This window comes from Petaurus breviceps, unplaced genomic scaffold, assembly GCF_028583685.1.
Source record: "Petaurus breviceps papuanus isolate PSGF00001 unplaced genomic scaffold, PetGlider_PUasm1.0 90784, whole genome shotgun sequence".
NCBI classification, from domain to species: domain Eukaryota; kingdom Metazoa; phylum Chordata; class Mammalia; order Diprotodontia; family Petauridae; genus Petaurus; species Petaurus breviceps.
This window is the reverse complement of record NW_027187345.1, coordinates 12,766,180-12,791,823: the sequence shown is the minus strand read 5'-3', so window position 1 is coordinate 12,791,823 and position 25,644 is coordinate 12,766,180. Positions and strand designations below refer to the sequence as shown.

The following is a 25,644-nucleotide window of genomic DNA, read 5'->3' as shown; positions in this document are numbered from 1 at the left end:
ATGCCATTGACTTCATGTCTTCCTGCCTCCTCCAGAATCTCATTCTGTCAGTCATCTCATCTTTCTCTACTGGGTCCTTTTCCATCTCTCAGTCAGCATGTGTAGTTTTCTCAAATTCTGTTTTAAAAAGTCTTTTGGCCTCTTTTCCTGTCCAGTTACAACCTTGTCTCCCTCTTCTCTCATTGGTAGTTTTTGAGGGGAAAAGTTGACTGTATTTCATTATCTCTTATCTTTTCAACATCTTTTGTGATAGCTTTTTCTCTGTCTCAGCTGATGTAACAGTGATTACCAGAAAATCTGTAATCCATCAAATCGAATGGCCTTCCCAACCTCCCTACTCTGGTCCTCATTGTCTTTGTATTAATATTAAAACATGACCACCCCTTCTTTTGGATATTCTTCCTTCCCTTGTGAAATAATAACTTTTTTATTTGTTTTCAGTTGTGTCCGACTCTTCACGACCCCATTTAGAGTATTCTTCACAAAGATAATAGAGTAGTTTGCTATTTCCTTCTCCAGCACTCATTTTACAGAAGAGGAAACTAAGGTAGATAGGGTTATTGCCCAGGGTCACACAGCTAATAAGTGCTGAGGTCAGATTTGAACTGAGAAAGATGAGGCTTCCTGACTTCAGGCCCAGCACTCTAGTTGCCTCTAATGTAATGTCATGTAATGTAATGGTCATACAACAACAGTAATAACAGCGGGGGCATTAAAGTTTGCAAAACTCTTTATAATATTTTATCTTCTTCTGTCCTTACAACAACCTTGGAAAACAAAGGCTATTTTTTGTGCCCATTTTGCAGATGAGGAAATTGAGGGTGATAAAAGTTATCAGGGTCACCAGGTATTTGATGCAGGATTTGTACTAGGTTCTCCTGGTTCTCTTATCACTTGTTCTATTGTTCCTCTTCCCTTCGGTCCCCCACCCTCATCCTCTTTGACTCTTTAATATCAGCCTTTTCTCTTGGTGATGATGATGGTGATCAATAGTCTTTCATTCTGATGGCTTTGCATATCACCTCTACCCAGATGACTACCAAATCTGTATGTCTTTAGCTCATCTCTGACACTTTTCTCTCCCTTACCTATGATATTCAATAAAGTAATACTTCCCATTAATGATGTTTCCATAGTATCTTTCACATGCATCCTCTCCCTCTTATTCATTCCCATTGCCATCAGCTTAATAGAGTTCCTCATTATCAATGATCTGAACTGTCTCATTAGGGTTTCCTTTTTCCACCCCCTCTTAACTTTTCTCAAACCAATCTTTCTACATCGATTTGGCCATGGTTGTCTGCCTATTGCCTGATAAGTACAAACTCCTTTATCAAACCATCACTGCCCTCTGTAATTTGGTATCAACTTAACATTGTAGCTTTCTCTTAAAAAAAAAAAAAGATTTTTGTTGCTGTTTTTACATGACCTCCATTTCTCAGTGTATCTCTCTCCCTTCTCCCCAAGAGAGTCATCCTTAATAATAAATAAAAAGGAAGAAAAGAAAAAAAAATTGAGCAAAACTAACCCCAAAGTCTGCTGTTTATATCTTGTTTTATTTCTTAGAATTCTTTTTTGTGTTCTGTATACTCTATTTTTTGTCTCAGTTCTTACCTAGTCCTTTGTCATTGAATGTACATTACTTCAGACAGATTGAGAACTGGGAAAGACCTTAATTTTAAAAGACTAAGGTCATGCACTGCATCCTGGGCCATCACCAGTCTTCTTGACTTTTGTCTTGCTACTCAGCCCTGATGGCTCGGAGGAAAGAGTGAAGCTGATGACTTTGCTTAGTTCTGCCTCACTTACACCCAATTCTCATGCAAGTCAAGACAACACCTCATGGCATTAGTCCGCTTTGAGAATGAAGACCACCAAAAACAACCCATCTGTGACATGGGTATAATAATAGCAACTACCTTCCCGGGTTGGTATAAGGATTGAGTGAGATAGCATTTATAAAATGCTTAGCACAGTACCCAGCACATAGTAGTAGGAGCTTAATAAAAGCCTGTTACCTTTCTTTCTTCTTTCCTACTATCCTACCTCCCTGCCTTTTCTCATGCTATTCCATATAGTTGAAATGTTTTCCTTCCCCCAGTTTTACCTGTTGAATTCCTCCTACCCAGCTCAAATGCTGCCTCTTTTCCCTAATTTTCTATCTTCCCCCACTCCACTTAGATTGGTAATGACCTTTATACCCCACAAGTTAGCTCCCCTTTTTTGTATCCATAGTGTAATGTTGTATATCGTGGTTAACTATATGTGTCACATTCTCCAGCCTAATGGATTGGAAGTTCTATATGGTTAGAGAGCACATATTAATGAGATATTTGCACAGACTGCTGAACACCCAATAGGTGCCTGTTATTGGCATAATAGTTCTTTCTTCTACTAATTTGGATTAAATTAAGCAAAAGCCCCTTCTTCCTACCCAATTTCATTGTCGAGATAAATCATTTGTTCATGAGCTTGACTCCTCGGGAATGTGGGACACTGAAAAAAAAAAAAACTTTGCTCCCCTGCTTTTAGGGATAAAAATATCTTTCTTTGGGATGTATTGCCCAGATCAAGCTATTGAAATTTGAAAGTTATTGTGCTTCAGGAAAAGCTAGATTTTATTCTTTTTTCCCTTCTACATCTACCTTCCTCCAGATCTCATAATTAGATTAAAACAATCATTCTAGTGATATACTGATGATTTGTATAGCACTGTGATAGCTGGTTATAACTTTGTAATTATTTAGATTAAAAATTACTTAATAACTCAGAATTGTTTGAAACCTACTTAACACATGACCTACTTCTCATCTGGGTTAAATGAGTTGAAATCAAAAGTACTTGAAAGTTTGGGCAGAAGTAGGTTCCTTTTGTCACATGGCTGTTAAATATAATGAGTACATATTCACTGAAAGACAAACTGTCAAAAATCACTGGGCATTCATTCTGTCTCAGTGATCTCTAACTTGCAGTAGGCTTGCTTATGCTCCAAGACACTGAAGTTGTCTTGAACTAGTAGTCTCCTCTGTGGATTTGGGAGTCCACCTTCTGCCCCTTTCCTTTTTATTCTGAATAATTGTAGTACTGTTAGCACATCTATCCCATTTCTTTGTCCATGTTTGACTCAGATTGATGCAGTAACTTATCTAAGTACTGTGTCAGCCAGGGTTCTCCTAGGATGGATGGTCTGGCTTTTGGAGATTTCAGTTCTTTTTTTATGTACAAGGGCTGCTGAAGGTAAGAATGTGTAATAAAATCATGAGTTATTTTTTTGCTTATCCCTGTTCTCAAAACTACTTAAGGAGAAAGAATTTTACTGTAATCAGTGGTGTTAACAAAATATTGGTCCAGCTTCAGTTTTGTGTTGTGCAGGTAAGTCATGTAAGCCTCCTCCATTGTCTTGCCCCCACCTTTGCAAAAGTTTAGTTTATTCAGATGGCATTTACTCAGTTGTTGTTTTGTCCTTTATTTTAGAAGAGGACCAGTGACATCATAGGGTGGTGTCTTGACTCTTGCATGAATTGGATTTAAGCAAGGCCCTTCTCTAAGAGTATACTGTGCACTTGAAATTATATCTTTACAATAGAAGTTCCTGTTTGTCAGATTAGGGGTCAGCAAACTGCAGGCTCAGAATATGGCCTGCCACCTGTTTTTAGATCATGTGCCCATGAACTAAGAATGGTTTTTACAATACAGTAGAATGAGTACATTTCATTTTAAAATGTTCAAAAATAGGTGGTGGGCCATATTTTGGACCATGGACCATAGTTTGCTGACTTTCTATGTTAAACTTGAAAAGATAATGATATGTATATTTTTCCAGCAATACACAAAACAGTGGGGGATAGTTAAAAACAACAATAACAATGCATCCTCACCCCTTCTGTCCTTGGTGTTTATCCCTTTCAATTCTTAACAGTGAGCAAAGTATGGGAAGGCTTTCATTATCTTGGAACAGAAATAACCTCCTTAGCTGGTCTCCTTTCCTCTAGCCTCCCCAACCTTCTGATTCAACCTGTGCTACCATTAGAACTAAATCATGACTTACTCTCTTACTTCCTGCTCCCTACTCAAAGTCCAAATACCTTAGCCTGGCATTTTACTGTAATCAGTGGTGTTAACAAAATATTGGGGACAGCTAGGTGGTGCAGTGAATAGAGCACCGGCCCTGGAGTCGGGAGGACCTGAGTTCAAATCCAAACTCAGACACTTAACATACAAGCAAAACTAGCCGTGTGACCTTGGGCAAGTCGCTTAAATATAATTGCCCTTTGGCAAAAAAAAAAAAATATTGACCCAGTTTTGGCTTCGTGGTGTTCAATGTAAGTCATATGAATTTGAAACATAAAGGTAGCCTCCTCCATTGTCTTGCCCCCCACCTTTGCAGGTCTAGAGAAAACTAAACCTGTTTTCATATTTTGTACCAATATTTTCCAAAGCAACCTTCCTGGTCTTCCTCCCCTCCCCCCAGTTTCCTTTTAGACTCAGAGTAATTCTCCCAGCTTTCAACATTTCGTTTAAAGCCCCACAATGTTTTATGGCTAAATTTAGCTTGGGAAAGGCTAACCTAGACAAACAGCTTAGCCTCAGTTTCCTCATATGTAAAAGTGCATGCTCAGAGTAACAGAGCTAGAGTTAAAACTCAGGTGTTCTTATACATAGGTAATTATATTTCAGTACTTAGTATTTGGACAATAATAGCAAGCATATGTATAGTGTTCTAAGATTTGCAAAATGCTCTACATATGTTATCTCATTTGATCCTTATGACAACTCTGTGTGGTAGGTGCTATTATTATCCCCATTTTACAGGTGAGAGAACTGAGATTGAGAGAAATTATGTAACTTGCCCAAAGTGATTGTCTGAAATAGGATTTGAACTCTGGGCTTCCTGACTCCAAAGCTAGCGTGCTATCCATTTTACCACATGGCTGTCTTATGTCTTGTTTCTATACCTCTTCATGGAAAGGAAGTGGCCCCTGGGTTCATCAAGGCTATGGCATCATGACATGGCCATCCTTACCAAACTGAAAAGGGGTAAGAGTAAGAGTAGAGTTGGTGTGATGGATCAGCCTACCCAGGTTTAGAGAGGATTGTTGTCAGACATCTTATGAGTGCCTTGTTTACGGATCCTCGCAACTCTCCAAGACCATCTATGAAGTTGGAAGAGACTATGATCACTGAACCTACTTCAACAGAATCATAGATCCTTTAAAACTGAAGAAGTAGACATGTCTTGTCTCTACTAGAATGTAAGCTCTTTGAGGGTGAGTCCCATATGACATTCTTCATTGTATTCTGTCTGGCACCAATCTCACACTGTTGCACAGAGAACAATACCAGAAGATCTGAATTAGGAGTTAGTATCTGCCACTTAACCAGCTCTCTGACCTTGGCCAAGTCACTTAACAATTATGAGGCAGTTTCCAAATTTATAAAATAAGGGTATTTGGACTAGAATTTGAAGGTCCATTACTACTGTCCATGCTTATAATTCTGAAAAAATAGACTAGACCCTGAGTATCTGTTATGATATTTAACATTCATACAGCACTGTTTTGGCTACATGCATTCTCAGTCAACATTTATTAATTGCTTGCTATGTGCCAGACCCTGTGCTAAATGCTGGTGTTATTAAGAGGCAAAAGACAGACCATGCCAGGCCTCAAGCAGCTTATAATCTAATTGGGCAAACCACAAGCAAACAAATGTGTACACACAATCTATACATAAGATAAATAGGAAATAATTAAGAGAGGGAAAGGACTAGAATTAAGGTGAGTTGGGGAAGGCTTTCTGTAGAAGGTGGGGTTTTAGTTGGGACTTAAAGGAAGCCAGAAAAGACAGTAGTTGGAGTAAAAGAAGAAGAGCCTTCCAGGCATTGGGGACAGCCCATGAAAATGCCGGCAGTTGAGAGATGGAGGGGGTTATTTGTGGGACAGCAAGAAGTCCAGAATGTAAGATATAACAAGGCTGGAAAGGCAGGAAGGGGCTAGGCTATGAGGGGCTTTGAATGCCAAACAGCCTTTTGTATTTGGTCCTAGAGGCAAAAGGGAACCACTGGAATTTATTGAGTAGGGAAATGACCTGTGGTTGGACCTGTGCTTTAGGAGAATCATGTTGGTGACTGAATAACAAATGGATTGGAATAGGGAGAGACTTGAGGCAAGCTGACCCATTATGGCTACTGCCATAATTTGAGGTGATGAGGGCCCACACCAGAGTGTCAGAGGAGAGAAGGGGGCATATTCGAGAGACATTACCAAGATGAAATTGACAGGCCCTGGCAATGACTTGGATATGGAGGGTGAGAGATAATGAGTGGTTGAGGTTGTGGGCCAGAGGGCCTCAGAAGATGGGATTGCCCTCTATAATAATAGAGAAAGTAGGAAGGGAGTAAGGTTTAGAAGGAAGAATAATGAGTTTCATTTTGGACATAACAGTTTAAGATGTCTACTGGGTATCCAATTGGAGATGTCTGAAAGGTAGTTGGAGATGTGAGATGGGAGTTCAGCAGAGAGGTTAAGGAAAGAGGAGAAGTCGATTTGAAAATCATCAGAGTAGAAATGGTCTTTAAATCAGTGGGAGCAGATGAGATCACCAAGAGGAATAGAATAGAGAGAAGAGAAAAGGGCCCAGGACAGAACCCTGAAGGGCTCCCACAGCTTGAGCAATTCTCTTACTTGAGTCTCACAAATTTTGTCAGAGTAGGTAGTATGAGTATAAATCTGTCTTGCAGAAGAGAAAGCAAAGGACCAGAATGGTTAAGAGGCCTGACCATGCCACTGAGCTAGTAAAACAGAGTAAGCCAGTATTCAAGCCTACTTCTTTTGTCTCCAGCCCTGTTGCCTCTCTTTTATGGATGCTATATTGTTCTGCCTTATGACTAAGAAGTTAAATAATAATATGAGATGTTAAAAAATGTTCTTAGAAACTGCTAAATGAGGTCTAGCAAATATTTACAACTGTATTTGTTTGTTTCTAGCAAATTATATCACCCGCTTGAAATTTTGGTGATTATTAGGTAGCAGCAAATGAGTAAAGTGGCAAAACCAAAAGTGAGGAAAAGCAGGCATGGCATGTAGAGGAGAGGAAGAACACTGGCTGCCATGATCAGTAGGAGATTTTGGGGAAGATGTTAGACTTGAGTTGGGCCTTAGAAGATTGGTGTACTTGGTTGGAGAGGAGTGGGTAGGCATTCCTGGGTAGAAGACTAGAAGTAAACTAATGCAAAGGACTTGGAGGTGTCTGGGAGGTGTGGGTCAGCTAAAGATAACAAATGGGGCTGGCTAGGTGGTGCAGTGAATAGAGCACTGGCCCTGGAGTCGGGAAGACCTGAGTTCAAATCCAGCCTCAGACACTTAACACAAAAAACTAACCATGTGATCTTGGGCAAGTCATTTAACCCCAATTGCCCAACCTTCCCCCCTCCAAAAAAGCGAAAGAAAAAATAAAGATAACAAATAAGTAGGCCTACCAAGCTAGAACCAAAGGCACTTTTGAGTAATGAAAAAATAGTATGGATCAGGATCTAGAGACCTTTTATCCTGTAGGTAATAGGAAACTATTCAAGGCTTTTAAGCAGAAGAATTGATTATAATGAAAGCAGCGTTTTGGGGAAACTAATCCCCATGGTATATATAAATAGGATAGATTGGAAAGCAGAGAGTGAGGCTGGTTAGAAAGTCATTGAAAAGTAAGTCCAACTATGATGAAAATATGGGGAAAATGGACCAGCAGCAATAGAAAAAAAAAAACAAATGGGTAAAAATGTCATTGTAAAGAGGGAATTGGTGACTAGATAAGGAGGGAGAAGTAAAGATGAGTCAGATTTCAAGACAGAACATTAGTCATGGACAGTAATACTATCCGTCTCCTTCTGTCATAATACTGACCCTCCTCATACTACCAGGTAGGTCTATAGCTTTTTCTCATGCTGCCATGAAAGTGCCATATTTTCTCCCCTTGTCCCTGTCCCCTCCCCTTGTTTTGGGAACAAATTGATCAATCTGGGAACAGAATCAACTCAACCCTACCCTTTCTTCTGTATCACTCAATTGCACTGACTTCACCCTTTCCTAGCAAATACTTGGGCAGCTAGATGGCATAGTGGATAGAATGCCAGGCCTGGAGTTACAAAGACTCATCTCCTTGAGTTCAAATCTGGCCTCAAGACACTTACTTATCTGTGTGACCTTGAGCAAGTCATTTAACCCTGTTTGTCTCAGTTTCCTCATCTGTAAAATGAACTGGAAAAGGAAATGACAAAGCAGTCTGGTATCTTTGCCAAGAAAACCCTAAATGGAGTCACAGAGAGTTGGACAGACTGAAATATGACTGAACAATAACAAAGCAAACTCTTTCTGCTTAGTGTAGTCTCCCCTTAATAGAATGTAGGTTCCCGGAAGATAGGAAGTATCTCTCTTTTATGTCTGTATCCCAGGCATACTTCTTTCCTAAATAGAGAGGGATGGGAGGGTAGATTGCAGTTTCTATTGGGTTAATTTTGAGCTGATGAGACATTTAGTGTCCTCTTGGCATTTGGAGGTTCAAAACTAGGGGTTCATGGATATGGAGAGATTGGGAAGTTGCCCACAGAATAGTTGATGCTGTGAAAGTGGATTTGTTAGTCATGACCCAGTACTGTTCTTGTGGCATCCAAACAAGTTTCGTTTGGCAGTAGCCTGTAACCTAGGCAGAAGCTCTAAGTTTACAAAAATAGGCTTGGTAATTAAAGTCCGAAATAGAAAATTTAGGGGCTTCCTGCTGTGGATAGCATTTGGTTCCTTGGCCTGCCATTAGCTATCGGACAAGCTTGTGTACAACTTACATCATCTCCCTCCCCACCTGCTAGTCCCCCATCAGGCAGGCAGTTTCTCCTGTGACCTTGGGAAAGTCATTTCTCTGGGCCTCAGTTTACTTACCTGTAAAATGAATAGAGTAGACTAGATCCAGCTTTAAATTATATGGTCCAATAGAACTGGATCAAAATAAAAATATTTAACTCCAAAAACTAGTCAGCCTGCCTCCAAAAATACATAGTGAAGTATAGGGGTCTTTGTGGTAAGTTGTAGTTTTAGGTCCAGTGACAGTGGCCTCCTTGTTTCTAACATAAGACACACTATCTCTCCACTCCAGGCATTTCACTGGCCTCCATCCATGCCTGGAATGCACTGCCCTTCCTCATCTGTATCTTTTGGCTTCCCTGACTTCCTTCAAGTCCTTCAAGCTAAAATCCTCCCTTCTATATACAGGAAACCTTTCCCAACCTCCCTCGATTTTTTTTTTATCTTTTACCTTTCTTTGTGTCCCCAGCACTTAGCATATTTTCTGGCACATAGTAGGTACTTAATAAATGCTTTGTTGTTTTTTTAAACTGGCTAGATAAGCTGAATTTAGTATAAATATCTTTTTCCTTCTTTCTTTTGACTTTTTTCTTTTAAGCTATAGCCCTTGGCCTATTTCAGTGAAATAGAGCATAGCAGATGTGTTACTGTTAGCTTTTGTTTAGAACAATCAGCCTTTCTGGCGCCATAAGCCCCCCACTTTTGGGGAAAGAGTATTTGTCACTTGAATTGGAAGTAGGACTAAAAGCTCTTGATTCCTGGCTCAGGTACTCCCAAGTCAGCTCAAGTGCCTTCCATTTTCTAGGTGGCATAGTAGATGTAAACTGGGCCTGTATTTAGGAAGACATGAGTTCAAAGCCAGCCTTAGAACTTACTGCCTGGGGGATCCCAGCAAGTCAGATTATCTCTGTTAGTCTCAGTTTTCTTACCTGTAAAATGAGAATCATAATGACATCTGCCTCCCAAGGTTGTTGTAAGGATTAGTGTGAGATGTGATAATCTTTGTAAAGTGCTTAGGCCAGTGCTCAGCACACAGTAGGTGGTATATAAGTATTAGCTATTATTATCATTTATTAAAGGCTCTTGATTACTGGTTTAGTTGCTCCTGGGTCTGCTTAATTTCATTCCTTTTCTAGGTGGTACAGTGGCTAGAATGCTGAACCTGGAATCAAACAAACTTGAATTCAAATGTGGACTCAGACACTTAGTAGCTGTGGGACCCTGGTCAAGTTACTTAACTACTATCTACCTCAGTTTTCTCAGCTATAAAATGGGAATAATAACAGCAAGTACCTCACAGAGTTGTGAGAATCAAAGGAGGTATTTGTAAAGCACTTAGCACAGTGCCTGGTACATAGTGTTAATGCTTATTTCTTTCTTTTCCCCTCCTCCCCCTGCCCCCAATTTGATCTTTACAACAGCCTGTGAGTTTGGTGCTGTAATTTATCTGTATTTTACAGATGAAGACCCTGAGGGTGAAGTAGTGTCTGGAACATAATCCAAATTCTGGTCTTTTGACTCAAGTCCAATGCTCTCTATTTCTATATTCTAAGTGGATTACCACTGAAAATAAACAATTAGCATCTATAATTCACGGGGAAAATTGCTCTACTTAAAACATAATCCATATTAAAAGATTACTTTTTTCCAGTTGACTCTACCATACTCTTCCCAACAAGGCATTAGTTATCAGAACTGTCCTATATTAGCCATTTGCTGTACAGTTCTAACCTTTAACTTCTCTGGCACCTTGTACAGTACATATGTGCTATAAAATTTTAAAACACACACAGACACACACACAATGCTTTTATAGCAGAGGTTATAAATTCGGTTTTTATAAATATCATCTTGGACTTAATTGAAATAGACTTAAAGGGTTTAGGTTTAGAGGGGACCTTGATGATTTAGTCCAATTCTTTCATTTCATAGATGAGGAAACTGGGCCCCCACAGGTATAGTAGCACAACCATGATGTGAATCCCATTCCAGGAAACAGTAGCTCCCTCCCTCCCTTTTTCCCAGACTCACACAGATTGGGACATTTTATGCCCACCATCTTTTACCTGGTGCTGTTGTCAGTCAGAGTGTCCTGTTTAACTCTGTGGAATTTTTTAAGTATTATGTACAAGGACTGTTCTATGCCCTGATGGATTATGATAGGCAAAATACAGTCCATGCTTTCAAAGTTTATAGTCTAATAGGGGAGTAGGGATCCATACACCAGTAATTGATCCCAGGGAGAGCAAAGTACAGAAGATAGGTCCAGGCAAATTGCTGAGAAATTTGAAGGGAGAAAACACTCCTTTGTTTTGAGATGGAGAGGAAATAATGTCAAGGAAATGTGATTCAGAGGACTCATGTTGAAATATGATATACACATTTGTAATGAGTTTTATTTTCCTTGCTTTCTCAGTAGATGGGGGAGGGAAAGAATATAGAACTGAAAACAAAATAAAATTGAATTACAAATTTAAAAAGGATCATGGAGAATCAGACATACCATAGGACTAGAGAATGGCAATGTTCCTAAAAATGGAAGATAATGGAATCAAACTATAATCCAGTGTGCTAGACTTTGATTCCTGGCAGAATAGAACATATTAAAGAGATGGTTAGTGAATTTTTTTTTAAATTTCAATGTGTCTTTAATTATGTGGGATCCAAGCTGAGATTTAAAGCAAGGAAGGGACTTCAACAGACCCAGGTCAGTCGTATTCTAGCTTTAACGGTCTATTCTAGCTGTAGGGCATGACTTGAGCAAAGATTAGGAAATGTTAGGAGGAGACTAAGGACCACAAATGGTGGGTTGGGTTTTTTCAGGCTGGGGAGAATACAGAATGCATGAGGGGGAGTAGCACTGATCAAGGCTGGATAGATGGGCTGGAGCAGGATTCCGGAGGTTCAAAATAGGCAATTTATTCTTTAGGCAATAGGGAGCTATCAGAGGTTAATGATTAGAGGAATAAACGATTAGAGGAAACAGGAAAGTTACTCTCAACAGTTACCTGTTTTTACTATCTATACTGAACAGTATCTACCAGACTTCACAATCATCCTGTTTTGCCAGCAGCCTATAATGAAAACATTAACTGTATCAATGAAACCATTTGATTCCACTTGTAAACTGTTCCCAAGTAACTCATTTGCTAATGGTTGGTGGATATTTTTGAAAGAACTGGGGATGATACAGTCTAGAAAAGAGAATTTTGGTGGGTTGAGGGGGGAGGCAGAGTGACAGCCACGGCCATTGATAGTTACGTAAAAGACTTTTTTGCTTTAGCCCCAAAGGGCAGACTGAGGAAGCTGTAGGTGTATAGGGGTATTTTATTGTCCAGAATGCTGAGCTTGGAACCAGAGGACAAAGTATAAATCCTGGCTCTGCTACTGACCATACTATAGCTTACTCTCTCGCTGTCTTGCCTTTCTCACCTGTAAAATATCCAGATAAAATATAACAATTTAATTTTAAGAAGGCATGTTTTTGAAAGCATACATTTAGAAAAATTATTGCCACTCATTAAGATGGTAACCAGTTGCCGACTCTAATGTTAATCATTCATAACTGGTAATAAAATTGCCTTCTCTGTAACCATTTTTTCAGTGAATATGAGAGTATCAAGTACAAATGTTTCTAAATTCTCTTCCATTCCACCTCCCAGTATCTCTCAAAGCTATACAAACTTTTCAACCCCAACTGCTACCACCCTAGCAGAGTTCATTACCACCCATTTTACAGATGAGAAAACTGAAGCGGATAGAGACAAAGTGACTTCCGTAAGAGTCATAGAGTTAGTACCTCTGAGGCAAGATCTGAATTCAGTTCTTCCTAACTGGGTCCACATGTCACCTAGATTTTTCAAATTTCTCTCACTAACCACTTCTATATGGGTTTTACTCTCCAACTAAAAATCCAACCCTTTCTCCCATACTATCAACTGTTTATAGGGCTTTCCCCCCTTCATGCTGTTCCAAATCCTACCCATCCTTCAAAGCCTAATTTAACTCCTACATCCTCCAGGAATCAGTTTATTAATCTCCTCAGTCTAAAATACCATTCTCGTTATTTTCATGGTGTTTTGTGCCTACCACATTGTCTTCTTTTAAACCATGTATAACATAACCAGTAAGCTCAATGAAGGCAGGACCTATATCATAATTATCTTTCTTTCTCTGCCATTACCTAAAACAGTATTTTACCCTTTTTAAGTGATGGTTGAATGGCCGTAATAATTTGTTCAAAAGCATCTGTATGAAGGCCAATCATGTGATTTACTAAAGGGACAAAATGGTAGTCATTGGATGCAGCCTTAATCTCTTTGGATATCTTCTGTGGTCCATGTTTATCCCTGTTTTCTAGATTCTTTTATTATGTCACTCTCAAATTAAATGGCTAAGCCAAAAGTAAACCTTTTGTATAGCTAATATTTTTAAACAGTGTCTCAGTGAGGCAAGTTTAAATCTCATTCTTATCTTTATTAGAGGTTCAAAAACATAGCCCTAATAATGAAGTGAAATAGGGAAAGCCTTTTCAAAACAAAATGGAAGTGAATACCAATAAGACCATTTTTGCAAAGCAGTCAAGTTGCTTTTGATCTGAGGGCTGTGTTCTGTGTCAAGCTCAGCATACGCTATGGGTGCATATTAAATGTTAATGGAAAATGGAATGATGCCACCATTTTAAAATGTCAGCATATGTAGTGAAATCACACACTAAACAGTTGGCTGCCCAGATTTAAGTTAGTAATAAAATATGAACATGAAAATGAGACCATACTCATGTATAGGGATTAGACATATTTGACCAATTACTGTAATAAGTTTGACTCCTACTGTGGCAAGCCAAGCTTCAAATGATTCTGGAAGGAGGGACTTGTCAAAAGGTAATTAAAATCAGCCATCTTAGCTTGATTAGTATTTTTCCTCTTTATCTACTCTTCCACTATGAAATACTTTTAAGAGTATTAAAGTTATGTATAGAGGTTTATAAATTTGGGGCATCTACACATTTTGGAATTGCTTGGCTGTGCTAACAGCGCAGGATCAGGCTTTATTATCATCTTGTTTTGTTTTAAAGCAGTCAGGGGTAAGTGACTTACCCAGGTTCACAGGGCCAATCAGTGTCTGAGGCTAAATTTGAACTCAGTTCCTCCTGACTCTGTTCACTTCACCACCTAGCTGCCCCTTTATTATCATCTTAACTTTGCATTGATCTTGGTCTTCCATCATCTTCAACAACTGTTATTGTCCTAGCCTGCTTGATCTATAACCTATTTGTAGCACTTTGATTCAGATGTTCAATTAAAAAGGTAATTCTTGGTAGCCAGATTTTATTAGCCTGGATGATTGTTAAAGAATCTGAGCTGTTTTGGTACTCTTTATTTTTTGAAGGCTTTTTTTACCTAAGGCCCTATGGACAGTGTGTGTTTCAGATACCATTTAGACCAGTAGTTCTTACCTTTTTTTGTATCGTGGACCTTTTTGGCAGTCTGAAGTCTGTGGACCTTTTCTGAGAGTAATTGTGAGTGCATAAATACATAGGATTACAATTATTAGGATTGCAAAGGAAACTTATTATAATAAAATACAATCATGAAAATATTTTTTAAAAACAAGGTCATAGACCCCAGGTTAAGGACCCCAGATTTAGACCATAAGCAGTTTTGGCATTACTACAGTGTCTCTAGTGATGTTTTGCCAACAGATTTTGTAGTAAAAAGTTCATAAGATTAAAAAGGAAAAATATAAGTTTAAATCCATAAGATAACATTCTCTAATGGAGAAGGAAGAAAACAGTCATTTATTGAGAGCCTGCTTTGTGCCAGGCTCTTTTGAGAGATGGAGACTCTTCTTATTCACATTTTACAGCCCAGGAAACTGAGGCAAGCAAAGGTTAAGAGAATTGACCAGGGTAACTAACAAGTGCCTGAATAAAGATTTGAATTCAGATCTTCCAGATTCCAGACCCCAGCACTCTGAGCACTGCCACTAGAGAAATACCCTGCTTGAGAGTTACCCTGGGCTCAAGCTATGATCCCACCTACCAGCCTGGTGACTTGAGATGACTTAACTTCTTTTCCTCTAAATGAAGATAACTCTCTATCTCAGAGTGAAGATCCCATGAGGTAATTGATAGGAAAGATGTCCAAAGCACTGTTTAAAAAATCAAGGTCTTTGTTTATTGTGCTGTAGGTGCTACAGAGCTCTTGCCCCCTGTACATTCCTTTTTTTTTTTTTTACTGTATGACAGACTCTTATTGCTTAGAGAGACTAAGCAGTGATTCACTTTGAAATGCAAATATAGCTCCCTAATATATGCTTTTCACCTCGACTTCTGCAGTAAAAGAACAGCTATGCCATCGTTTCAGAAAACCAAATACACAAAACCCCAGAGGCCTAGGCCAAGATGTGAAGGGAAGATGACTAAAGAATATGGGCTAAAAGGGGAGAAATCATATCTTTTTTTTTCTTTCAAAATTTCCTTCTCTAATCTTCTGATGAGCTTTATCAGTCTCTTACTTTTATCATCTTTCTGAAACAATCATTTGTTGCTATTATTGGAGCTCTCTTCATTTTTAACCTGGCCCTCTTGTCTCTTAGTCTTAAAAAAGGCAGTTCTCATTTGCTTTTTTCCCCAACACTGTGTAGGGCATGTATGATTTGAATCTTCTTGTTCCATGTGCTCAGATTAGATTAGATACTTAAAGTGATTATGGGGTAGCATGCATTTATTTTATATTTGTGTATGTGTATATATACATATGTAATTTTATCCTCACAACAAATCTAGGAGGTAAGGGTTGTTATTTTTCCCATTTTGCATTTAAGGAAACTGAGGCAAGCAGCAGATAAGTGACTTATCACATGGTTAGTAAGTGTCCGAGGCAGAATTCAAACCTACCTTACCACCAGGGCTTATGGAATCATGAATATATACTTCAGTATGGTATGTGGTATGGTAAGTCTGAATTGGAAGGGAATCCAAAGACCATGTGGTACCATATGTTGTTCAGTTGCTTTTCAGTCATGTCTAACTCTTTCTGACCCCATTTGGGGTTTTCTTGGCAGATACTGGAGTGGGTTTGCCATTTTCTTCTCTAGCTCATTTTACAGATGAGGAAACTGATACGAACAGGGTTGAGTGACTTGTCTAAGGTCACACAGCTAATATCTGATGCCAGATTTGAACTCAGGAAGATGAGTCTTCCTGACTCTAGGCCCAGCACTCTACCCACCTAGCTACCTTAGGCTTCTTTAAGACCCAACTAAAATCCTATCTTCTATATATCTCCCCCATTAGATTGTAAACTCCTTGAGGGTAGGGGTTGTCTTTAGCCTCTTTTTGTCTTGCCTTCACTTAGCTCATAGAGGTGCTTAATAAATTTGATTGCTTGATTAATACTATGTGGTAGGCAGTGTGCTAAGTGTAGGAGATACAGAGACAGAGCTGAAATCATCCCTGCCCCTAAGAAGCTTATGTTCCAGTGGGAGAAATCTTTTTAGTGATTATCTAATATGAAATATAAATTTAGCCTGTCATCTAAAAGTGTCATCGATCTGACTTTTGCCTACCTTTCCAAACTTATTTTATATTATTCCCCTTTGCTAACTGAGGCAACTAGATGGTTCAGAAGATAGAACTCTGGGCCTGGAGAATAAGAAGACCTGAATTTAAATTTGATGTCAGACACTTTCTAGTTGTATAAACCTGGACAAGTCACTTAACTTTTATCGAACTCAGTTTCCTCATCTATAAAATAAGAATAATAATAGCACTGAGGATCAGATGAAATATCTGTGAAGTTTTTGGCACAGTATTGGGCACACAGTAGGCATTATATAAATACTTACTCCTTCCCCTTCCCCTTCTGAACATTCTAGCCCTAATAGTCTGCTGTTGTCTGCTTGCGACAACCCTATCTCCCACTTCTGTCTATCCCTTTAGTTCATATGCTGTTTCCCATGACTAGAATGAGTCCCGTGCCTCTTGGAATCTGTAGCTATCTTCAGGGCTCAGGTCTGCCTCCTGTGGAAGCCTTTGCTGAATTTTCTTTCCAACCTTCCCCAGCTCTGCATTCTACCACCACCCACCCTTCTATCCCCATTCCACCCTACCCCCCACCCTATCTCCCATTTATTTCTGCTCTCTCCCTTTTCAGAGTACCTAGCATTTACTTATCTGTGTACATGTTTTTATCCTCCCTGTAGAGTATAGGCTACTTGAAGGCAAGCATTATTTTGGTTTTTATTTTGGTATACCTAGAAAAAACCCTTGGATATATGAGATACTCCATAAATGTTTGATTTGGATATCTTAAAAAAAAAACAGACATTTGAATCGTGGATTTATTTTTCTTTCATCCTGAAGATTCTCTCTTGTAAATGTATTTTTTAGGTCAAGAACGGTTTGGAAACATGACAAGAGTATACTACAAAGAAGCCATGGGTGCGTTTGTGGTCTTTGACATCTCAAGAGGGTCAACATTTGAGGCAGTTCTCAAATGGAAAAATGATTTGGACAGTAAGGTTCAGCTTCCAAATGGTGTCCCAATCCCTGCAGTTCTTCTAGCCAATAAATGTGATCAGAACAAGGACAGTGGCCATAGCCCTTCTCAGATGGACCAGTTCTGCAAAGAAAATGGCTTTACAGGATGGTTTGAAACATCTGCAAAGGTGAGAAACTGGATCTTCATGTGGCTATCAAGGAAAGAGAACTGACAAACTCTGAGTATAGATTAAAGCCTTCTTTTGTCACTTTCTTTATGTTTCTTGCTTTTTATTTTTATCTTTTTTGCAATATGGCTACTATCGAAAAATGTTTTGCAAAATTTCACATGTTTAATTGATACATTGCTTGTCTTCTCGATAGGTGGGGGTGAGAGGTGGGAGGAAGAGAGAATTTGGAACTCAAATTTTGTTTTTAATTAATATTAAATATAATTTATAAAAAAACTATTGGAGCTATTCAAAAGCAGAAGCCAGATGGCTTGTAGAGGGAATACTTTTTCAGGTATATATTTGACTAGATGGCATTTGAGATCCCTTTTCTGAGATTCTGTAAACTCACAAATATATATGATGCTTTCGTAAAACCCACTGTTCTAACAAATGGAGGAAAGGAGATCTTTTCTTCTTGGCATAATATTCATGATGCAGAATGGTTTTATTGACCAATTTTAGATGGTAAGGCTATAATAAAATAATTCATCTCCATAGATTTCAGTTCAGTTTCTGAATAGGCACTTGATTAATAGAATCACTGGGCCAAAACATAAGCATGAGGAATTTAGTCTCCATTTCTCCTGAAACTTCAGTGGTGGGAGATATTGAAAAGAGGAATATCCATCTTGGAAGCCACTTAAAAGGTTGTTATTGCATCAGTTGTTGTAGAAATTGATTATCAATGAATGATTTCTCTAGAGTGAAGGTTATGAATAAAAATTGCCTTTAGAAATTAGTTATTAGTCTGTGAGAGTAATAGATATTTGAAATGCCAAATTTAAAATAAAATATTTGTTATTGTGTTATTGGAACACATCCATTACATTGAGCTAAACATTTTGAGAGCATGTTTTCCAAGCATATTACTTAAGTCAAAACTATCCACTTCTCGCAACTAGAGGAATGAGTAAAATTAATTGGTGTTGTTGCGCTGTGAGGGGTACCTAAGGATGAAAAGCATTGCTTCTGTTCTGTGCTACCCATTGTGTATCTAATGACAACTTATAAATCACAGAGGAGAATGTTGTGATAGCTACTGATTCCTTAGGATGTTTTTTAACAAAGCTCCACAGGTATCATACTGTTCAAAATTAACTCATTTGTGCATGATACCCAAAAACAACAATCTGTACTAAGGAGGAAAAATAAAAGTGATTGTGTGTGTAGAATTTGTTATATGCTTCAGTGAAGAGACCATTAGAAATATTATCACCACCAGCTCACCTTGTATACTCAATGTTTGGGGAAAAGGGGGTCTCACAATAAAACATTTGTCTGAACGTTTTCCTTTAGTTTAAGTGAGTCTCTTAGAGGAGTGGGCAGCTAAGTGGTAGAGTGGCTAGAAAGAATGCCAGACTTGGAGTCCGGAAGACTCATCTTCCTAAGTTCAAATCTGACCTCAGATACTTACTAGCTGTATGACCTTAACCTTGTTTGCCTCAGTTTCCTCATCTATAAAATGACCTGGAGAAGGAAGGAAATGGCAAACTACTCCAATATCTTTGCCAAGAAAACCTTCAAAATGGGGTCTCAGAGTTGGACACGACTGAAACAAGATTAGTAACAGTGTGATGTTGACTTCTTTTAGATCATAGAATTTAAGAGCTACAGTAGTATGTGAATTTAATTGGGACAGACTGTAGTTTGACATGCTTTTATTTTTGTGTCATTAACACTCATTCATATTCATGTGCTCCTACCAATGACTTGGAACATACGATCATGACCAGATGAAACCAGACTGAGCTTGTTTGCCCAATCTTTAGTTAGTCTTGATAAATTTTGTTCCACTAAAAGGCTATTTTTTGCTATGTTTTAACCATAGAACAGCATTAATCCAAAGATATAAAAGTTTTAGCTTTTTAAAAAGTACATTTCAATGAATATTAGAGTACTTGTGGAGAATTAAAGAATTTCAGCCATCTTCAAGCCTACCATGAAGGGAGAGTCAGGTGCACAGAAGTGCTAAGGAAAATAAAGAGGTTGGGGAGTCCAGGAAAATCAAGAACTTACAAACTATTGTTGTAAAACCGAGTAAACCTCAGAAAACAATTAAAGATCTCCAGAGGCACCTGGCATGGTAGGGTTGTTAATAATTGATCTACAATGCAGCATAGGTTTCTTGAAATGGCAAGTATTTCTTTTCTGGTTGTGAACTGAGAGTTAAAAGTGATTTATTAAGTTATGCAAAGAGAAAACAAAAGATGTAAGATATGAATACAAACTTTGTCTTTATATCACATGCCTTTCTTCCATACCACATTGCCTCTTTCAAGGACTTTAAGACACATGGGTAATAGTTGAACTGGGAAGTCTGGAAAAAGGAAGATTGTCCTAAAGTTCCCAGAATAACATGAATGGGAAAACTTAATGAGTGTTTGGGGCCAATGATAAAATGCATTTTACTATTAAAAGAATATTTATTTTACTCTGTGTGTGTGTATTTTATCCCTCTTTTAAACTGTAAATTCCATGAGGGCAGGATTATGTCTTAACAAAACTTGGTTTCTTCCTTAGGGAGACAGAGCACAGTATTTATTCCCTGTAGTAATCAAGCACTTAAGACATGTTTAAAACAAGGAGCCCTTGGAGCATTCAACAAAGTCTTAATTTTCTAGAATGCATTTAATCCTGTTCTTGAAGTCATTTCTCTGATTTTCCTAAATCACTTTAGTACTCTTTGAAGGATACAGCATTGATTTTATTTTTCTTCGTTTTAGGATAATATCAACATAGATGAAGCAGTTCGATTCTTGGTGGAGAATATTCTTGCAAACCATAAAAATTTTCCTAATGAAGATGACATGGGCAAAATAAAGCTGGACCAGGACACTTTGAGAGCAGAGAGTAAATCCCAGTGCTGTTAATTGTTTCCCTTACTACTTTTTTGGTTATAAAATGATGGCTGACTTTATACCTATCAAGACTTAAACTGTGACTGGATTCCAGATGAACTGCTATATCGGGACTTTATGTGTGGGTAGTTCTTTAAAATGGTGGTACCCCAGGGTGCCTGAACTTGGTTGGAAATGGAACTTATAGTAAATTTTTCCATGCCTTGGGTCGAGAACATGTGTTCAAAGCTCGTCTTCTTTAAACAATGTCAAAATGTTTATGCTTTTTTAAAACTCCTTTTTAAAAAAATAAGCAGACAATTCTTTCATGTTTGGAAAGATTTAAAAGTTGAATTATTTTATTAAGATTACTACTACAGAAGAAAACTTTACAATCCTGACTGCTAACAGTGTTTATATATAATTTGTTTTTTTTCTTGAAGGATATTCTGGTAGTTTATCCCATTGATTTAGGTATTATAACTACCATTAGTCACAAAAGAGGGCATTTTCCTTGTTTGACAGTGTTTAGGTTTTTTAAACATATATTCAAACGTTTTGCATTCCATATTAAACCTTTTAAAGGTCTATAATTTTAACGTTGTGATGGTGATTCTGTATTGAAGCTTCTAATCCATTTAAAGCATTCATTACTCCCTTAATTTGGGTTTGATCATGGGAGACTTCCTAGGGATCTAGTCTTTTCCAGGGGATAACTTTGATAGGTAAGCTTAGACAGCCTTTTCTTTATTCTCCTATATCGTGTGTGTGTGTGTGTGTGTGTGTGTGTGTGTGTTCTTACCAAGGAGGTCTCATTTCAGATTTGATCAATGGTATAAGCCGTACCACTAATGACATCCTGGTGAACTCAGATGACAAAATTAAAAATTGTGGTCAGTGGAGAATGAATTGACAAGCAAAAGGACTAAATTGTTCTGCATTATAAGCTTTCATGTAAGCCCTACCTTAAATATTTTGTTGTCATTTAAAACACAGTAGTTTAGAAACTCAAGGCCAAAGTACCTTGTTATACACACCTATTTTTTGAGTGAAATTGTCACTTATTGGAAAAGAGTACATGTTTTGACAAGATTAATATGGTTGTTGGGTAACAAGGAAAGTTTTTAAATTTTTTGGTACGTTAAAATATCTTGTTTTAAAGGATTCACTGGCTTCAGATAGACATGTCTTCTGCCTTATTTAAGAGAAGTTTAAATACTGTGCAGTAGTTAAATTCTTATAACCTAACTATTTCCTAATTACTACTTAAAGTGTACCCATAGGCAGATAGGTAATATAATATATTAGATATGATGCTGCAATTACAGTTAGGAGTTGAATTCAAATCCTGCCTCATATACTTAATTGGGGAATATAACCATGGACAAGGTCAGTTAGCCACTATTAGCCTGTTTCTTCAACTGTCAATGGTGATACTAGAACCTACCTCATAGGGCTATTATGAGGAAATATATGAAGTGTTTTGCAAACCTGATATGGATATTGGCAAGTCATTATTTTTAGAGAGAACACTTAGAGGAGGGGTGTGTGTGTGTATAAGCATCTAGGATTGAAAAGCCTCCAACTACTGTGCTTTTTATTGTGTGTATATGAATAATTAGGAACAGAAGAAAAAAATGGCTTTAGCATTGCCTTAGTTTTCATGGGAAAAGGATTCAATTGTCAGAGGCCATGAAATACCTTATAAATGTCTTACAGCCTTTGTCATTAGTATAGACTTAAGGTTCTTATTTAAGAAAATCAAGCACAAATGAAAAATATTGAACTTTTTTAGGCCTGTATCCATGATATCGAAATTGATTTTCAAGTTAACACAATAGAAGAGAATCTTAGGGTATTAACCAACTGACGTTTGCCATTTTAACAGTAAGCCACCACTGCTTTCCTGTATAGTTTTTTAGTTTTTCAGTTTTTCAAAACCTGTCTTTAGAATAGGGATCTTGAGTGAGTCTTAAATACATTTGTACTTTCTGCCCACACTAGACAAGAAATGTGTTAGGATGAGCTCTGAAGTGGGTATTACCCAATTGGAAATGTTGATAGTGACCTGGATAACTATATGACTTCAATCATCTTATTAAATACAGTCACCCTATATATTTATTGCTTCAAGTGTGTATGTTACTATCTAAGAAAGATTCATCATGACTACAGTATTGATACCGGCTTGAGAATCAAGGGATCTGTGATCTTTCCAGATCCTTACTTTATTTTTGTCAGTTTGAGCATTCTACTTTTTCTGTGCCTATATGAAAATGACAGCAATCCTCCTGGAGCTTGAGGTTGAATTTACTTCATATTTGCTTTATTGTGTTTTTATACATTGGGTGAATACAACAGAGTGTGTGATACAGTCTTTTCAGGGCTACAGCATTTAGAAATGTCTGTGTTTTTGAGTGTTTTCATTCTTTGTATACTTTTTTATGCAAGACCTTCTGAAGAATATAGTAAATAAGATTACGCCTTGCTCTTGCAGTGCCTAACATAAGTAGGGAAGTAAGGCATGTGGGCACCTGGGTGGTATGGGGGATAAAGTGCTGGACTTGAAATCAGGGTAGGCCTGTGTTCAAATTCTGTATCAGATACTTATTGTGTGACCCCAGGCAATTCATTTAATGTATGTTTGCCTCTGTTTTCTCCTTTGTAAAATGATTATGATAGTAATAGCTCCCACTTGCCTTAGGTAAAGCACTTTGAAAACCTTAAAAGCTCTATGTCACTGCTACCTGGGCAGCTAGATCTCTCAACTCGTTGGATAGAGTGCTAGGCCTGAAGTCGGGAAGATCTGAATTCAAATCCAACCTCAGACACTTATTAGCTGTATGACCTTGGGCAAGTCACTTTAGCCTCTGTTTGCTTTCATCCACTGGAGGAGGAAATTTCAAACCTCTTCAGTATCTTTACCAAGAAAGTCCCCATGAATAGTGTGGTCTACAACAACAAATGCTAGCTATTAACTATTATTATGGGCTATACTATAATTTGAGGTAGTGCTAAGCAGAGGTAAAAAGTAACATGACAGTTCACCAGAGGAAGATGTTAATCACAGCCTGAGGGAATGGAGAAGCCTCTGAAAATATAGAGATTACATATATTTGAATTGGGTCTTCAGTGCCTGCTTGTTGTTCCACAGGTGGAGCTCTGAGGGTCGGAACTGATCATAGGGAGGCATTTTAGGATGAAAAGTATGAGCAAAGGTCCCCAAGACTTTGTTTTTTTCCTTCTGTGTAATTTTTATAACTGGAGACCTGAATTTAAAGTAGGTGTTGTCAAGCATTCATAAAGAGAAGGAATGCATTTTATTGCTTCCTTGTTCTGTTTCAAAAGGAGAAGCATTTGTTCGGCTTTACAAAGAGGTTTGTTTTTTTTAACATGCATTTTCATTTGAATTTCACCAGTACCTTTTAAAGTATTACCAGTTATTATCCCTCTTTTATAGAGCAAGAAACTAAGACCAAGAGGTCAAGAACCTTGCTTATTGTCTCACAGCTAATAATTTTGAACTCAGTTCTTCCTGGATTCCCAGGCTGTTTCTCCTACATCATGCTGCCTTTATATCACTTAAGGCACTGAAACCCACTAAGAAACACAGATCAACTAGCCAAGTGAAAATGAGTGTATCTCCCTATCAATGCACCATCATCATCATCATCGGCACTTAATGTTCATTGATTAATAGAAAGAATTTATATAGCACTTTAAAGTTTACAAGAGTCTTTACAAATATTTTCTCATTTTTTCCTCACAATAACCATGTCTATATTTCATAAGCAGCTTAAAGATTCCAGTCAACTAAAGGGTTGCAATGAAATATAACAGAGACCTGGCTTTTGAGTCAGAGTCTGGGGTTCAGATCCAACCTTGATATTACCTTTGTGACCTTGGGCAGGTCACTGTTAAGTGACTCCCAGGGACTCATTTTCTTCATCTCTAAAATGAGGTCAGACTAGATGGCCCCTGAGACCCTTTCCAGTTCTAGACCTGTGATCCTGTCCTAATAAGGCCATGTTATACATGTCTCATATGTGTTAGAGGTCAGATCTTAGTTTGGGTATCCCTGACTCCCCAGCCATGCACCCTCTCCCACTGCTCTCTGAAATGCTGTATCTCTGTAAACACTTGTGATGTTAAATTGCCATTTCATGAAGCCAAAGTTGGGCAGTTCTTTAAACTTCTGAGGTGGGAATTCTGGGACAGTATGCTATGACTAAAGAATTGTACTTGTCTTTTGAAACATAGGTTAATTTATGAATTCAGGAAAAAATAATCTTGGGCATAACCTATCTGTACAGTTCTATACTCACCTGTATATTTTACCCTAGGAAAAAGGGAGAAATATCGAGTCTTTTGAGACAAGTCTTTCACCACCTCTTTCATCCCTCCATCTTTGCTCCACATACCCTTTTAAAGAGAATTACCAAGTTACCTTTGCTATTTCTGAAGTAGGACTAAAGAAGCTAATAAATAAATACTAATTATGGAATGAGCCCAAGCAAGAAGCTTGAAAATGTATGTGAGAGAAAACATAATAAAAGTCTCAATTTTTGTTTTGATGTATGATAAAACCACATTCTTTAAAAATAAATACATTGTTCATTAATAAAATATGAAATGACTTCTCACTTCACTATTAATTTTGTTGGGGTTATTCTTGAACCATTTTAATTTTAGGTACTGACCCAAATAATACTTCTGAGTTACTTATAAAAAAGGTTGGGTGAATGGGGGACAGGGGTGAGGAATCACCATTTGGTCGACAATGGTCAACCCAAATCCCACCTTCTTGTAGGGAGACCTTGAATTTCCCTTCCCCCTTCCGTTTGCTCTAAGATTACCTTCCTTTTGCTTGGTGTGGATCTTGTATGCGCATAGTTATTTATTTGCATGTTGTTCTCCCTGTTAGAATGTGAACTCCTCAAGACTGAAGGATTGTTTTTGCTTTCTTTGTATCACCAGAATTTAGCATAGCCCGGTAAGGGCTTACTAAATATTTTGTTGGATGACATGTCATATTCTAAGGGGAATCAGAAATGTTTTGTTTCATAAAGAAAGTAGTTGAATTTAGGGTCTTTCCTGTATTACATGTATTCTGGGCTCATAGGATCATAGATTTAAGGCTGAAAAAGACCTTACCGTGTTTCCCCGATAATAAGACCTATCCCGAAAATAAGCTGTCCCCTTACTGTGTAAGATTCCTCTAAAATAAGCCCTCCCCCGAAAAT

The 25,644-nt window shown here is 38.0% G+C and overlaps 1 protein-coding gene across 1 annotated transcript in view; it reads left to right on the top strand.

The window, feature by feature from the left end:
- The window catches only part of RAB32 (RAB32, member RAS oncogene family), a 48,693-nt gene extending 23,644 nt beyond the window's left edge, over positions 1 to 25,049 (top strand). The window contains exons 2-3 of the mRNA XM_069069730.1: positions 17,242 to 17,519; positions 20,288 to 25,049. Coding sequence (XP_068925831.1) covers positions 17,242 to 17,519; positions 20,288 to 20,434 — 425 coding nt within the window. The 3' untranslated portion in view covers positions 20,435 to 25,049. The remainder of the gene's footprint in view (positions 1 to 17,241; positions 17,520 to 20,287) is intronic.
- Positions 25,050 to 25,644: the final 595 nt, after the last annotated feature.